The following is a 16,181-nucleotide window of genomic DNA, read 5'->3' as shown; positions in this document are numbered from 1 at the left end:
CTTTGACGCTAGCTGGTCTGACTGCTCGAGCAGTTTCTCCTCACAGCTGCTCGCCATCCCCTGGCTTGATGAAAGGCTGTCTGTCTGTCAGCGCTGGGACAAACACAAAGGGACCTTGCCACATATGTAATTAGTCTTGCTTCATAGCGATTATAGATCATCGGGAGAAGGACTCTTTCATTGTAATTTGTCCATCCCGAAATAGGAAAGTTGACAGAGAGAGACCACAGAATGCCGGATGGCTGCCATCTATGAAAAGAAAAAAGACTCAGACTTTAATTTTGAAACATATTTAATTTTAATCAAAATAGTCTTTCATTTATCCATTGCATCAGAGTTGATTGATATGTACATGATTTGTTAAAAGCTGCGTACACATGGAGAGGTTGTGCTTGATCAGTGCAGTGAACCCAGCAAGACAATAGCAAAGCTTAGTTTTGTTTTCTTCAAAGGTTTTCCTTCAGTCTTTTCCAGAAGACACAGGCTCTTTCAAGCCAAATGTCGACACGCTTTGCCCATCCCACTCGGTTGTTTTAGAGGGCACAGAAGAACAGTAGCTGACGTTTCTGTTGGCGGGTGACAAGATCCCAGTTTGGATGCAATTTTTGACAGTTCTGAAAGTGAAGCAGTCTTCAGGATCATTGTTTTAATCTGGACCTTTTTTTATGCAAAGATGTGACAATGTGAGAAGATTTAAAAAGAAAAAAAAAAAAAGAAGAAAAACAGAAACAATGACTGTGGCAATAAAATTATATTTCAGCAATGACTTTGCCACATTTGGTCCTGAAGGGGCCTGAAACAGTAAAGTACCCAGGTAAATAATACAAAAGAGCTTTTGTAAACACAATTATGATTTCCACATTAATTAAGCACCCATATACATAACATATGGCACACAAAAATGTAAAAAATAAAAGAAACATCAGACTTCCCAATCAGTGTAAGTGTTAAATGATGAAAGCATAAGGCTTAACAACAGTAAAACACCATATTAAATATTGACAAATTTTATAGATGCTTTACATATTCTTTAAGTAAAAAACATCATGTTTGACAAGAACTGCATTATAACAGGAGCCAAAACGATATTTAGAAACTAAAAGCTTTTTCAGGGGCCGCTAAGATTGTTTGCATTCTGCCTCAGTTGCACCACATGATCAAACACATCCTCCTCACCGAAAATCCAACAAAGGAAAACTCATGCTTCTTTCACAAATAGATAATGCTTCTTTAGAATATATACAATCATCTATCACTTCTGAAATTTCGGACAAAGAGCATTAAGAACTTACCTTTAGAAAAACATTCTTGAAACATTTTGATTTTCTTCATTAAAATTTGCAAAATAAAAACAATCCAGCAATAAGATAGCTTATCAAATGCATAGCATTTTTCTCTTAGACACAAATTGCACATCGGGCGCAATAAGAAGACAACAAACAAAGTCTCTGTACAGATTAAACAGTTGTCATATCAGAACTTGATGCGTTTTCATAATGCAAAAAATATAGCTTCTGCGAGCTTCACTCAGTGAAATGCTTAAAATTCATCATCATCATCATCTTTGTACAGACTCTGTGTTCTGCCAGGTCCAAGTGTGGCTAACAGAGCACAGTTTCAATCATAAAAAAAAACAACAAAAAAAACCCATTGAAAATAATTTCCACATGGTGGATGTTTTGTTACGTGAGGAAGCTCTTAAATCATCCAGATGTCAAACTTAGAGAAGAGTTTGAAGACATAAGTGTGGAGGATGAAAAGTGAGAAATTAGATATGTATTAACTATTAGTGTCGAGATCCAGCCGAAATTTCCATGCAACAAAAAAATCTTTTTTTTTCTTTTTTTTTTTCCCCAGAATGAACTCAGTTCCCTAGAAAATTACACATCACTGTCTGGAAAGAAAATTGTTTCCAACTAAGAAGGTCTGGAAACAATGTGAGATGAAATGTATGTAAAACTTAAGAAAACCAAACTTTGTTTTTATTTGGTGTTATTTTAACAATAAACCCATTACATAATTGCGATAGACCTTAAGGTTGTAGAGATGATCACTCTTCGGACCGCTGCTCATCACCCTTCACTTTCCCAGTATCATTTCTTGCACTGGCAGAGTCTGTTCTCGCAAGGTGCTATGGGAAATGGAGTCCCCCGGGGACCTAAGGCAGCTCTGGAAAAACGGGGCTGTCTCGTTGGCTTCTTCCTGCACGGGGCTCCCGAAGGCGCCGTCCGGCCCGCCCTCGTCGCTGCTCTGAGACGTCTGGCTGACGTAGACGACGATGACGTCACCGGTGACGTTCATCACCTGACCGCTGGAGATGAAGGTGGTGTTGTGGCTGCCAGAAACAAGACCTGAACAGTGAGGAGCAGAGGAAATGGTTGGGTTTACGACAAGTTGAAAAACAATTTTCATGTCAAGTGCTGGAAAAAAAATATAAAACAGACATTTTGTGGTGTTATGTAAGATTTTGAGCTTCATTCATGACACAAAGCGATAGATTTTGAAGCAAAGTGAACATATGTTGGCTAATCCTATGTGACTAAGACCCATAGCCCAGTGGCAGAGTGGGTTCAATGACAATGCAAGATGGCCACAAAGAGGCCATTGGCTGCTGTGTCATTTCCTTCCAGCCAATTTACAGTCCACAGAAAGTCTCACTTTAAGAAAATCCAGACATGAACATCAGGAATGTCAGAAAAGTTTAAGGATTTAGTAAAAAGTCAAAATGTTGTTGCCATTTAGGCCAGTTTATGTTTAATTCAATGGCAGAAGTTCTGCTTTGAGTGTAACAATCAATTGTTCAACCTGGTGCACATTTTTCCATAAGCCTATTATGTAAATTAGCAGATAATTGGGCATTTTTGTTGCTTAAGTCACATTTCTCCACATTGATCCCCTGCTTCCTATTTTGTCCCGCCTCCTGTCTGACTTTCCAGCCAACCCACCGTGACTCACAAGTCACGTCTCATCTGTTCCGATCTAGACACACACACACACACGCCCGCACGCACGCACACACAGAATCAGAGCAAATATCAGGAAAATCACTCTAAGTAGTGTGTTTATACCCTCGTAGGGTAAACTTAACAGAACACCTAGACATATAAAAGTTTAGAAGACAAACACCGTCAGTCCCTCATGTAGAGAGAGTGCCTCTGTGTTCCCTGTCTCAGAGTCCTTTCCCGGAATACCAGTCTGAGAAAAAAGTGTCATTCAACCACAGCTTTCCAAACAAAGCTCAGTGGAATCTCACGGGCTTCTTGTGATTTATACTTTCCTAAATGTGCTTTTTTTTGTTATTTTATTTTATAGATTGTGAACAAGTGCAGCAGCTATATTTTATCTCAAGAGTAACTTTAAGCTGTAGAAAAACAATAGAGGCGAAACTCTGGACAACATCTTTCTGTTTATTATTTGGTTAAAAACTATTTCAAGTGCCCAGGTAAAACCGCTGCCTTCTCCTTAACCTTTAAATAGCATGCATGGGAAGTGGTATCTAATCAGCTGTCATTACAGCATGATGGGAACTCATGTTGGTCAGTGGGCATGTAATTAAAACAGAGTCACCAGTGAGAGTCAAAAAAAAAGAAAAAAAAAGGGATGGTGTTTGCATGTTGGGAGGGTAAGGTTATAAACGTATTACTCAAGCTGTGCACATCTTGCTTCAATTAAAGCTGTGGTCACTTTGCGCAACCCTATGGAACTCTGGGTAAACAGGAGCTTTTGTGCTGTAGATGCACACAGAAACACACACCGAGCGGTGTTTGCTCCAGTGTGGTTCTGGTGGTTCTCAAACGCATCAAACACACACACATATCTTTTTCCTGCTCCCTGTGTGGTCCCGCCCTCCCCACAAATCAGAGCCCAAATATCAGAACCGGCTTTAATAAAACATGCTTCTTGGAAACAGTCGGAGCTCTGATTGCTGTTCCGACACCAAACCGCTGATGGCTGCTTCACTGTAAAAGGCTCAACTAACAACGTGCCAGTCTGACCTGAACAGTGCACTTATCAGACAGTTACTGATTTACTATCTGGATATTAATGTTTCCCTCGGTATTAGCAGCACTTTAGAAAGTTACATTAAACACTTTTGAACAACTTTTTCAAGATCATTTTGTTTTAAATTCAGGAACTTTATCCTCTGAGTGCTTTTTTTTCCTTTTTCAATGTTTTTACTGTATTACAGCAGCTCAGTAAGAGTTATTTGAAGGTGGCTTCAAGCCAGCTGGTGAAATGCTCTGTTGTCATGCCAAAAAAAATGGCATAAAAAGACATTGACATGAAGAACAATTTATAAGCAAGATTTTTTTTATTTTCATCCCCCCCCCACAAAGAAACTCCAATTACCAAGTTTCTTTTGTGTTGTTCATTTTTTCGTATATTTAAAGTGTCTACCAGTTCCAGTGTTAAATGTTTACTAGAATTTTAAGTTTATTGATCTGTGAGAACGTGCTCTTGCCATCACCAAAAAATGGTCTACAAACACCAATATTACCATTTACCACAATAACTCCTGGGACAATTTATCGTCCAGCAAAATTTGTTATCGTGACAGGCCCAGGTTTAAGAGTTTTTGAGACCCAACAGAAACTATGAAGAGATTTTTTTCTGACAATATACAGTGCAGACCAAAAGTTTGGACACAACTGTGTGTCCAAACTTTTGGTCTGTACTGTATGTAGTCTGTCCATTACAAAGAGGACTGCATAAAAAAAACATTGGACATTCTTATGCTGCATATGGACAGTATATTTTGCCAATTGGAGAGATTTTAAATTTAACTAGAAAATTCCTGAAGAAATTTAACCGGGGCCTGCCAAAGTGTGCCCGTCGGTTTGGACCCAGCGTTCTGATGCTAGAAATTAGCATCAATGCTAGAGAAAGCTGCAATAGTATGAGGAGATTGACAAGACTGTTGACTAACATTCACTTGCACCATTCAGTATGATAAAGTAAGTGTATCAGCTAAAATTAGCAAAAATGCTAATGTTAGCATGATTGCTGTCACTAGCATGTGGGACATCACAAGGATGTTTTCTATAATGGTATTACTCCATTCAGTAGAAAAAACATGGCTAATAAGTCAAATAAATAGCTAATAGCTTATTTAAGCTAAAATGCTAATGCTAATGAACTGCCTTGCTGTGCAAGGCAGTTCCCTAACCTGAGAGAAAAAGATAATGCAGAATAATATTATTGCACCGCCTACGGCGGTGCACTAACCTCAGGGGCATGATGAGGCTTTTATTTTGAAATTTTTGTTAAGCTTAATCTCAAAGGTCCAAACTAATCCCATGTCTAATAGTCATTGGGTTAAATCAGTTATTTATTGCTCAAAAGAGCAATTACCTAATGTAAAATTTCTCAAGGCTTTTATTTTGAAATTTTTGTTAAGCTTCATTTCAAAGTGCCAAACTAATCCCATGTGTAACAATTGCTGGGTTAAATCAGTTATATAATGCTCAAAAGAGCAATTATCTGATGTAAAAATTGTCAAGGCTTTTATTTTGAAATTTTTGTTAAGCTTAATTTTAAATTGCCACACTAATCCCATGTGTAACAGTGCTTTGGATGAAAAAGTCAAATAAAGCCAAAAAGAGCAACTACATGATGTAAAAATATTCAAGGCTTTTATTTTGAAATTTTCAGTAAGCTTCATTTTAAATTGCCACACTAATCCCATGTGTAACAATGGTTGGGTAAAATCAGTTATAAAAAGCCCAAAACACAAGTAGTTCTAAAGGCCAGCTCAGTCCTCCTCTGTAGTAACTGACAGTTCCACCATGTTGTAGTTCTGACATTCAGCTCAGACCTCTTTTGTAGGCACTCAGTGTCCGCCATGTTGTAGTTCTAACCTTCAGTCATTGTAGTTCTAAAGAGCAGTTCAGCTGTCATGTGAGTGAGACAGAGAGGGAGAGACAGAATTGTAACTGTTTGAAGCAGTGGCATATCATTAGAATGTTGTCTGTAATTGACTTACTCCACTCAGTATATTAAACATGGCTAATAAGTAAGAAAATAGTTAATAGCTTATTTAAGGCAAAAGGCTAATGCTAATGAGCTGCCTTGCTGCGCAAGGTAGTTCCCTAACCTGAGAGAAAAATATAATGCATGCTAATATTATTGCACCGCCTACGGCGGTGCATTAACCTGAGGGGAATATTGAGGCTTTTATTTTGAAAAAAAACATAAGCTTCATATTAAATGACCACACTAATTAAAATGTCTAACAGTGTTTGGGTTAAATCCGTTATTTACTGGCCAAAACAGCCAATTGCTCTAAATGGCAGCTCAGCCCTCTGTTTTAACTGAGTGTTGATTAGAACTACAGTGATGCGTATTTGTAGTCCTAACCAGCAGCCAATCCCCTCCTGTGTTCCATTGCTGTGGTTACCAATCCTCTGCTAACTGTCATGTGTGTGTGACACAGAGAGGTGGAAAAAGATTTCTATCTTTGTGAGACACCCCATTGGTTTACATGGAAAAAGCAGCCTGAACAACTCCTTGCCGTTCAGGAACCGAGAGACGTATTGGAAAACCGTTTGAAGCATATGAAAGGGCTATTTGTCTTCTCCCATAGTTCCACGATTCATATTTGTAGCTCACTCACTGTAATTGCAGTGATGAGACAAAAATGGTGCATGCAGAGCTCAGAAATTTTTCAGAAATACATGGAAGTGAATCTGGGAGAGCGTCAGTTATCCTGGCGCTTGATTTCGCTCTGAAGCACCTTGACAGAAAACCGTAAGCCCTAGAGAAATTTCGAAAACATTTTACCGGAGCAGGCAGGCGTATCGATGTCATGACCGAGTTTGATACCAATTGGGCAATATTTGTGGGCGTGAGGGCGATCTCAAAATTAGTTTGGGGTCAAAAATTCTCTTCATTTCTCACTCTAAAAAAGCGGCAGTTGGTGTCAGTTAGGCTCTGCGTTTCGGCAGTTGGAAATTTTGCTCGTTTGACGCTTTTTACGTCGCCATTGTAAGTCCGATTCCTTATAAAAATAATAGCTCCCTTCTCGGCATCGAGCCGCACGTTTTGATACCACTTTTGTGGGGGTGCACGCAGCGGTACGAGCCGCATTAACGGTGATGGAAGAAAAATAAATCTATAAAGATATAAATAAAGAGACATTCTATTGGGTGTAGAATAATAGGTGCCTGCCATGCAATGCATGGAGGCAGTACTGACTTGCTTCGCAAGTCAGTACTGCTCTCCTTATGCATTGCTATGGGCAGGCCCCAATGAGCACACCTGTGGTATATGCTTAACGGCTGCAAATTTCAATATTAAAGTTTTCACAGACCCTGTGAGGGCAGTGGAGAATGGTAAAAAAAAAGTGTCAGAATAAAGTGAGCTAATCAAGATCAATATCATCATAGCTATTTTCAACAAGAATATCACAATCAAATATTGTCCTCACATTGTACAGGTGCAATTAAATGTATCACACAATGACATATTTCATAATCATTCTTAACTTACCAAAAAGAGTTTTTTTGTTTTTTTTAAAAAAAAGGCCCTGCCAAAAAACTATTCCCTGGTGTATTTCGTACCTGAGGTAGGAGTCGGTTCAGCCAGCTCACTGTGGAGACTCTCAGGCGAGCACTCCAGTTCCGACTCCTCCAAAGAGATCTTGTTCTCCCTGCTGGTCCCGCAGGAACCTCCCTGCCCTGGCTCCGGTCTGGAGGCCTCTTGGGGCTTGTCCAGGTACAGTTCTCCAGCAGATGTGGACATCATCACAGCACTGACCAGGGTCATAGCGGAGGCTGCATTGTTTCTAGTTGAGTCAGATTCTGTGCTTGCCAGTCTATATAATTCGTCCTGCTTTATTAGGGACTTGTCAGACAGGGAGAACCCTAGTTGCGGCGTCACCAGAGCCTGGGACAACGGCAAGCAGAGTTCAGGAAGGAGATTGGATGGAGGAGCTGGAGAGGAGGAGTGGACGAGTGGAGGACAAACTGAGACAAGTGATCTAACACACATCTCACTCATGGATGAGCCCGTCTTTTCCTGGTCGACCCTTTCCTCAGGTATTCGATTGTCCCTTTTATCCTCTTTTCTGTTTTCCTCTCCATCCCGTTTACCTTCAAGGCCCCCGCATGAGCATGTTCCCGATGTCCCTGGAATAACCGCCTGGCTACAGTCTTCATTCTCTCCCACTTCGAGTGGCTCGCGAACAAGACTGACGCACACACAGGAACCTGCCAAAAGTGGAGACGCATTAACAACCTCCTCCTCTGACAGTTCCTCTGGTTCTCCGGAACCCTGGCTCTCGGTCTCGGTCACCATCTTATCCCTAGCCCCTTCTTTTTCTGCCATTCCCTCTGTGAAGGGCAGAGAGATCCTGACGCAGGGAACAGACGCTGAGAAGGTGGATGGGGGGTCAAACTCAGGATTGTGAGAAGCCTGGCAGATGAGTTTGGTCATCTCACACGGTGCACATTTGGAGCCAACGACTTCTGGTATTCCTCCTCCTTCAGCTCCACTGCGGTAAAGAGGGGCCAACGTCTCCTAGAGTAAAACAAAAAGTGAAAGATGAAACTGAAATCAAGTCTAATTCTTTAGAAAAAGTAGTGTATGTCAAAACTTTGTGTGCTTCTTTTTCATGCTTGAAGTATTTTCAATGTATTTTATTGAGGTTTTAAGTAAGCAAACAATGTAAAGTAGCCCTAAATTGTAATTTGGTGGGAAAGTCCTACATGAGTGTTTCAAGCATTTGTATTGAGCATGTGTGGTAGAAATCTATCCATGTGTTAAAATGGTCTAGTCAAAGCATAGGCATGAATTCTATTGAGAATCTGAAGAGCAAGTATCATTTCCTTTCACTTTAGAATTATGTCCAGCACATAGACATTCAAAAGTGTGTGAGAAAAATGTAAAAAAAAGATTAAATACTAGTTACCTGTTGTATCCTGCTCCTCTTCAGATTCTGGACACAGGATCGGAGATTAACTAAAAATATATAAGACAACATACAGTGTTACATATTAAACTGCTGAGCAGAAATGTGCTTTTGTTTGTCACATGCAAATTCTGAATGAACATGGTCAACACCGAGAAAAGAATTAAGCATAAGTCAAGAAGAAATGATCAAGGAATTTACAAATGAATTTTAACTTACCAGAAAGTAACTTGAGTTTGTCCTTGTAACAGAAAAGCAGCAGAATGAGGAGACACAGAACAGTAATCACTGACAGCAATGAAACTATAAACCAGGAACCTGTAATGACAGATATATGAGTTTGCTTTGGTGGTCTGCATCTTGTTATTTAGTACACATAAAAAAACAATCAAACATGTCCAAAACACATGTCTTCAAAATCCTTTGCGAATTTAAACTTTAAAAGTGACAGAAATATTCATTTGTTAAGCACAAAGTAAACTGCATGGTGACAGCCTGCAGTGGCTGCCTTACCAAAGACAGGTGGTCCACACTCTGCATCGGCCTGAGCGCTGCCTGGTTGAGTCTCACTCTTGCCCTCAGCCTTACATCTGGGAAAAGAAGAAAAAAAAATTAATTAATTAATTAATTAATTTTTAGCTAAATGCACTGTAAACATACTTGCCACACTTTAAAATATTAGGTCAAAATATGCAGAATATGTTTGTAAAATGCTTGTAGAAATACACGTAAAAGTCACATCAAGCACATTTTTCATAGATATAAATCTAAAGGAAAACTATAGGATGTTTTTACTACTAGATATGCAACGAGATGCGTCTGTCATCAAGTGAAGAACAAAAAGATTTCAAGGTTGGATCTGGGGCAATTGGCTACACAGAGAAGGTGAAATTACAAGAGAAACTCAGATCTGGACAGAGGTTGATGATTCTAATAGCTAATGGTACAGAGAGCTGCACCAGTGCATTTATTGTCCACAGAATGTCACGGTATTCCAGGGAATTCCTTACTTGGTCCACTCTTTGCATTGTTCCTGATCTTCCTTAGCAGAGTAGAAGCCGTTCTTGCATGCAACACAAGTTTTCCTTCCATTTTTTGAAGCTGGTGAAGAAAAAAAAAAAAAAAAAATTTACACACACATTCATGATCACAATATATCAGTGTTGTACAGCCATCCGTAATAGCTTGACATGCATGGATGTGTTTTCTGTTAAACTGTCTCACCAGCTTCTTCCTCCAGTCCGGAACCAGGCCCACAGGTGGGTATCTTCTCACAGAATTCGCAGTTGATGAGCGAACACTGGAAACCAGGCTTGCATTGACACTGTTCTTCTCTCTTCAAGTCTTCACTATGAGCATTTCTCTTCATAAATCCCTTCCCTACAGATCAAAGAAGTGAGCAGGTTAGTAAAGACACAGACACTTTCTTCAGGATCTTGACTTTTTTTTTTGCTTGTTTGTTTGTTTTCTGTAAAAAGCCGCAGATGCTGACCCTCATCGCAGAACTTCTTCTTGATACAGTTCGTGTCTGCCGTCCAGCCAGGCTGATAGGTATCTCGACTGCAGTCTACGCATACGGTGTCTTGGGATTCATTGCAGTAAGAAAACACACGCTGACCTAGAGAAAAGGCAGCCAAACGGACACAGATAAGATGAAAACTACACATATATGACTACAGTAAGAACCTAAAAGCTACAGGGGGAAAATAACTTGGATATGTATGAAATTTAGAACTTCTTTCCTCTGTTTTTTTTGTAGTTGCTACTTTTAGCATTAAAATCCAGCTACAATCTGTGTGTGACTGCTTGTGAGAACATTTGTCGAAGCTATTTTCAGCCAAATGTTGCTTTTTTAAACATCCTTCCTCTTTTGAAATGACTTTGCAAATAATAATAAAAAAAGAACTTTGCTTCCTGCTGATTCCATTGAGAAAACCATATGAACACCACCCTCCACTTTTAGGTGCCTTATTACTATGTGTGCATACATGAACTTCTTGTTACCTGGTGGACACTTTTTGCAACACGTGGAGCCGTTGAAGTAGTGACTTTCTCTGCACTGGGCCGATTTGGAGATTGCATCCTGAAAGAAAAATGATATTATTTTACTGCATTTGTACAGGGCGGATGAGGCTTATAAATCTATATGACTGGTTTATAATTTTTGAGATCTTTTTCCAATATTTCCACCAACTCGTAAATCTCAAAAAAAAAAAAAAAAAAAAATGGATTTTGAGATCTATGAGGATTGTTGGGCTATTTCCAAAACATGCTCAGGAATTTTACACCCTCTCAGAAAACCTTACCAGAGCTACATTTAACCTCTAAAGCAGCAAATGAAGCTCTAATTAGACGGTGCTCAAACTCTTGCAAAATGCTGCAAAAGTACGGCACTTAGTCCAACACACATGCTGCACACACCCTCGCATCTCTCCAAACCTGTGGCTTGTGAACTCCTCACCACACTGCTGAATTAGAGAATCTGGCTGTTATGACAGAGGTGATGCCAAAGCCACAAACTCTATATATAAAAGGTAGAAAAATATAACCTATGGGACTGACTGCACTTTGAACTGTGACCAACTGTCTTCAGGTTCTCGTTATACTGTTTTCAATTTAAATTTCCCATGAAAATATGCAGCTGTGGTTTGCACTGTAAATACAGGCTGGGGCTGTACAGAACTTCAATTTACCACACAGGTAATATTAGGGAAATTAAGAATTACATATTATCCATTAAAACCGTTACATTTTAATGAATAATTGTAGTTTTTACAACATCATTAACTAATTTACATATAAAAGTATGATTGTAACGTAACTGAATTTTTGGTTTATTTACTGTTATTTATATTGATTGTGCTTGGCACGGCTGGCATGTCTGATGCTATTTTTTTCCTGGCAGATTTCTCCTGTTTTTCTTTTTTGTCTGGCTTAAATGTTCCAGGTGTTCAAACAAATTTTAATATCTGACAAAAACAGCTTAAGTGAATAAAAAAAGTAGTTTTCAAATGATGATTGCATTTATGTCTGATAGCGCCAAATTTGGCTGCAGTAATAATATTTGACCATTTTAAGGTCACGGCATCTCTATCAAATGCATGTCCAGACTTTGACTAGGCCACTTTATCACACTTTTTTTTTTTTTAGTAATTTTGTTTTTTAGTTTGCTTTTGAATTTTTGTTATTCCCTTAATTATGGAAAGTTATCCAGGTGGTCCCAGGCCATCACACCACAACCACCATGTCTGACTGGTGAAATTTTTATTTTTGATCTAAAATGCTGCGTTTAAGCCAGATTTTACTTTTTTACATAAAGTCAACATTTAGGTGCGAGAAGAAAGAAAAAAAGAGAAGAAATCTGTGTGAGGAAAATACTAAACATTTCCGTTGCACATAGGCTGTATTACAAATGAACATATTAACTCAGCAAAAGTTTCAAAATGTCTTAAAACCTGGTTAAATTCCCCTGCATTAGAGCACATTCAATCATCAGACACTTTAATCAAGTAAAGACACAACAGCAGCGTGATATTTGGTTTTTCTAAGAATGAATAAAAAACTTTTTACATCTTCTATAAGTTTTTCTCTACCACACCTCTATGTTAAACAGTGTTTAGTCTCCATGTCTGTCTGTGCAGCCTCAGGCGACGGTGGCTCAACAAGAACACTGGCTCACATTTAACAACCTCCTCTCAGACGAACACAGCGGCCAACCTTTGTTTTATATTCTAACCAAAGGGATAATGATGAACAGCACTCATAGCTCGCACCACAGAGCTAATAAAGACCATGTGCTGCAGTAAACTGAATTGTTATTTCCATCCATCCACCTATCCATCCATCCATCCAGTTTTAGTCTCTACATCTAGTCCAGGATCCACAGGAAGTGAGATGTTCGGAACTGTGTTTTCGTTAGTCCGATATGTAAGTAGAGGATCTTGGCTATGTGTGGCAATGTGTTTTGACTAACTAAATATAAATGTAAAAGAAAAACAGCTGACCCACCCTATAAGATTATAGGTTGTCATAATGGTGAAAATGGAATCTCTGACCACAAACCTAACTTTATTTGCCGTATGTCCTCAAATCTATCATTACAAATGAATGTTTTTTGGGTTTTTTGTAGAAATAAAATATGGGAAGAACGGAAAGGGGGAAATAGTCAAATGAGAAGGATTAAAATTAGACAGTCCTAAATGAAGTGGGAAAAAAAAGAACAAAGAGGCATTCAGAGTTCAGTCTCCACCGTCACGTTCAGTAAACCCCCCATTTCCATCAACTTTTTCCTAACTAGTTTGCTTATCTTTCAAAACATCTTTTACTGCTCGTGTAATCCCGTCAAACACAGTTGTGAGTCAGGCTGCGATCCATTTGCCTCCAGAGGACGGGGAGAATTTGCATAACGGTCATAGCAGCTACCAGGCACAGAGCCAAGAGATGCACGGTGTGCCTTTTAGGGCTCTGGGGGTTTTTACTGATAATGTGCCGTAAAAGCAATATTGCACAACAACTGAATCTGTGGGTGGTGATTCCATCTGGGATTAAACTGCATTTAAAGTTACTAAAAAACAATCACAGGCAAAAGTAGATGATACAGGAAAATCAATACTTTCTACAGGGTTAATAAACAAGAGCAGGAGGTGATTTTCTGAGAAAACAACCCTTGATCGGTGAGAAAAATAGCAAAGTTAAAATAAATAATAACCTGTAAGTGGTACAAGTCATAGAATTCATGTGAGCTCAAGCAAAAGACCACAAAACTGACAAGTTTCTAAGACTCTAGTCTTTCCTAGTGCCTTTCTGCTGAAACTGACAAGTTTTTATTATAGGCTTGCCAAAAACATCTAAAATTTCCTTTTTTTTTTTTTTTTTACAAAAGCTTCTATTGTCAAAGCAAGTATTGCTTCATGTTGTACAGCTGAATGCAAGAAAAGAACATGCAAACCCCAACGCTTTAGTTCCTTTCCATCAAATCAAGTTAGAATGTGCAGGTCTGATGCAACTCACTGATTGCTTAAGATGGGGCTCAGGTGTGACACTCATCAGTGTGTAGGTGAAGGAACAGATGGACTGTCTGGAGATTTCATAGTAGCTAAAACTGGTGGGGAAAATGTTTAGAGGGATAACGATAAAAGAAATGGAATCAGTCATCAGGGTAGAAGTGACACTTTGCTGCTGTTTGTACTGAAGGAGAAACTCGGAACATTATCGCCAGTACCAATGGAGGGTTTTCGATAAAAACAAAGAATTTTTGTGGGCAAGCAACTAAACAATTCCACCAATGTGCAGAATTTCCATGATTTATTGTTTTTGTATCCGAAGCTCTGAACATCTTGAAGTCATTGCCCATTGCCCAATATCTTACAGACGGTTTGAGACGAATTTGGAATGAACTGGGTAGAAGTGGTTGAAAACCTGCGACTACGTGACGGGGAATTCTAGGGGGATGTTGTGAGCCAGTAATGGCAAGACCACTGTGAGAACCAAAATAAGAGCCAAAAGGTTTGCCTTGTCATTTTAAAGCATTGCCGGAAAATATTTTTACCCTTCCCCGTTCTGACTCCTTTTCCAGGCATCCGCTTGATGTTTGGTGATTTCACAGCTTATGAAAACCTTGTTTTTCTCCTCCTGTGCCATTGGCATTATGAATCTCTGCTTGGGAAAGATGCTGGTGCCAGCTCAGACTTGTTCACTTTCAACACATTTTAGAAGCAGAATTATATGAAGAAGAAAAAAAAAAATGGAAAAGCATCTGTTCCAGTCAAGACATTTCCAAGCTCCTTTACGGTAACAGGCAGGGATAGAGCCCAGCAGTCCCACCACTACAACCACATCTTACAAACCTCTGCACCTGGACGCTGTTAGCTGCTTGGACTACACAAAGTGGACAACATGTTTATTCTTCTCGTTAAGCATTGAAAATATTTAGTCATTTATTTTTGAAAGAGAACTAAATTTAAAACGCTTAAGTGCTGAAAAATGAATTAAACAACATCAATATTACTTTGGCTGACAGAAACCCAGAAAAGAACCCCAAACTATCATCTTAAGTTACAAAGGCAGAAAAAAAATATATTTCCCAGGAGTGCATTCTGTGCCTGATAATCTATCTGGTGAATAGACAACATGTTGCCAGAACTATTTTTGTCAGAATAGGACTCGATCCAAGCACAAAAGTTTACAATAGGTGTTTGTGCGCAAAACCCAACTTCAATATTTCTCCACCAGGGTCGGAGGGGAGGGGGGGTTACGTTCCAGTGAATGATGTGATGTGATAAAGTTTCTACAATACAACAAAACCATAATGAATCTCATGATGTTTGGGAAGTTTTGGTGGTGGAATAAAACGTGGTAAACCCCCAAACTGTGGCTATTTGGACAATTACGCATGCATACCAATTAAATCAATCTCAAAACTCAGAACAAAACAAACGTATTTTACCTGTGCGGAAAAGGTGAGGAGCACACACGTTATCCACCCTCGGAAGATCCACCTCATTTTTCAGTTATGGATGCTTCTGCGTCTTAACGCAAAGTCCAGAAATCAGGTCCCCCCCCTTCGCAGCCTTTTCCCCAAGTATCCTCACTGCAAATCACTTCTTCTTGCTGTGTGGAGCCAAAGAGTGGAAGGATTTCCGCCACAAACTGTCAGGGCATTCCTGCTTCTTCATTCCCCGTTAAGCAACGGCAGCTCCCACAGGCCTTCTCATCTTCCCCCGGTGCTTCCATTCACAATGTGTGTTAGAGTCTGCATGCGGGAACTTGTAAAAGCTGAGTGAGCCGAGGGACGGGGAGAAGATAGAAACTCCTCCTACCTTGTCGATGTATGTAAATGCAGAAAAGACTTCCCTCGCACCTTGTCACTTGATATAATTTTGACGCTGTTCCTTGTTTGTAGAAGTTTATATGAAGGTATAAAAAAAAAGGAAAAGAAAAAAAAAAAAGGCCAGAGGAGAAGCAAGAAAATGCAGACACGGGTGGCCATGTTGCGATTTTTATTGAGATTTCAGAATCTAATTAGGGTTTTATTGTCTTCTTTTTCTTATTATTATTATTATAAGTAGAGTCGTAGTAATTATATATTGTTCATCTGCTTTTGGATGTCCAAAATATATGTTTGATAGGGTAATTTGCGACATATGATCTGTATTATCCACTCATGAGTGTTATGTAAAAGAATGTCAAACAGTTTTACTTCATACAACATTTTTCTTAATTGCTTGAACCTTTTGACTGGCGAATGGTCACCCTTTCCAAACATTCAATAAAG

At 39.2% G+C, this 16,181-nt stretch overlaps 1 protein-coding gene across 1 annotated transcript; it reads right to left on the bottom strand.

Annotated features, from left to right (window-relative positions):
• Positions 1 to 274: 274 nt before the first annotated feature.
• tnfrsf11a (tumor necrosis factor receptor superfamily, member 11a, NFKB activator) lies at positions 275 to 15,683 on the bottom strand. Its single transcript, XM_032551538.1, has 10 exons — positions 15,354 to 15,683; positions 10,913 to 10,991; positions 10,401 to 10,526; positions 10,133 to 10,288; positions 9,919 to 10,009; positions 9,422 to 9,498; positions 9,128 to 9,226; positions 8,909 to 8,958; positions 7,560 to 8,517; positions 275 to 2,351 (listed from the first exon to the last, which is right to left on the bottom strand). Exons 1-10 carry the CDS (start codon positions 15,408 to 15,410, stop codon positions 2,080 to 2,082), a joined length of 1,965 nt encoding a protein of 654 aa, XP_032407429.1. The 5' UTR covers positions 15,411 to 15,683; the 3' UTR covers positions 275 to 2,079.
• Between the last annotated feature and the right edge of the window lie 498 nt (positions 15,684 to 16,181).

This window comes from Xiphophorus hellerii, chromosome 21 (assembly GCF_003331165.1).
Source record: "Xiphophorus hellerii strain 12219 chromosome 21, Xiphophorus_hellerii-4.1, whole genome shotgun sequence".
Taxonomy (NCBI): Eukaryota; Metazoa; Chordata; class Actinopteri; order Cyprinodontiformes; family Poeciliidae; genus Xiphophorus; species Xiphophorus hellerii.
The sequence above is the reverse complement of the archived record's forward strand: the minus strand, read 5'-3'. Positions and strand labels throughout refer to the sequence as shown.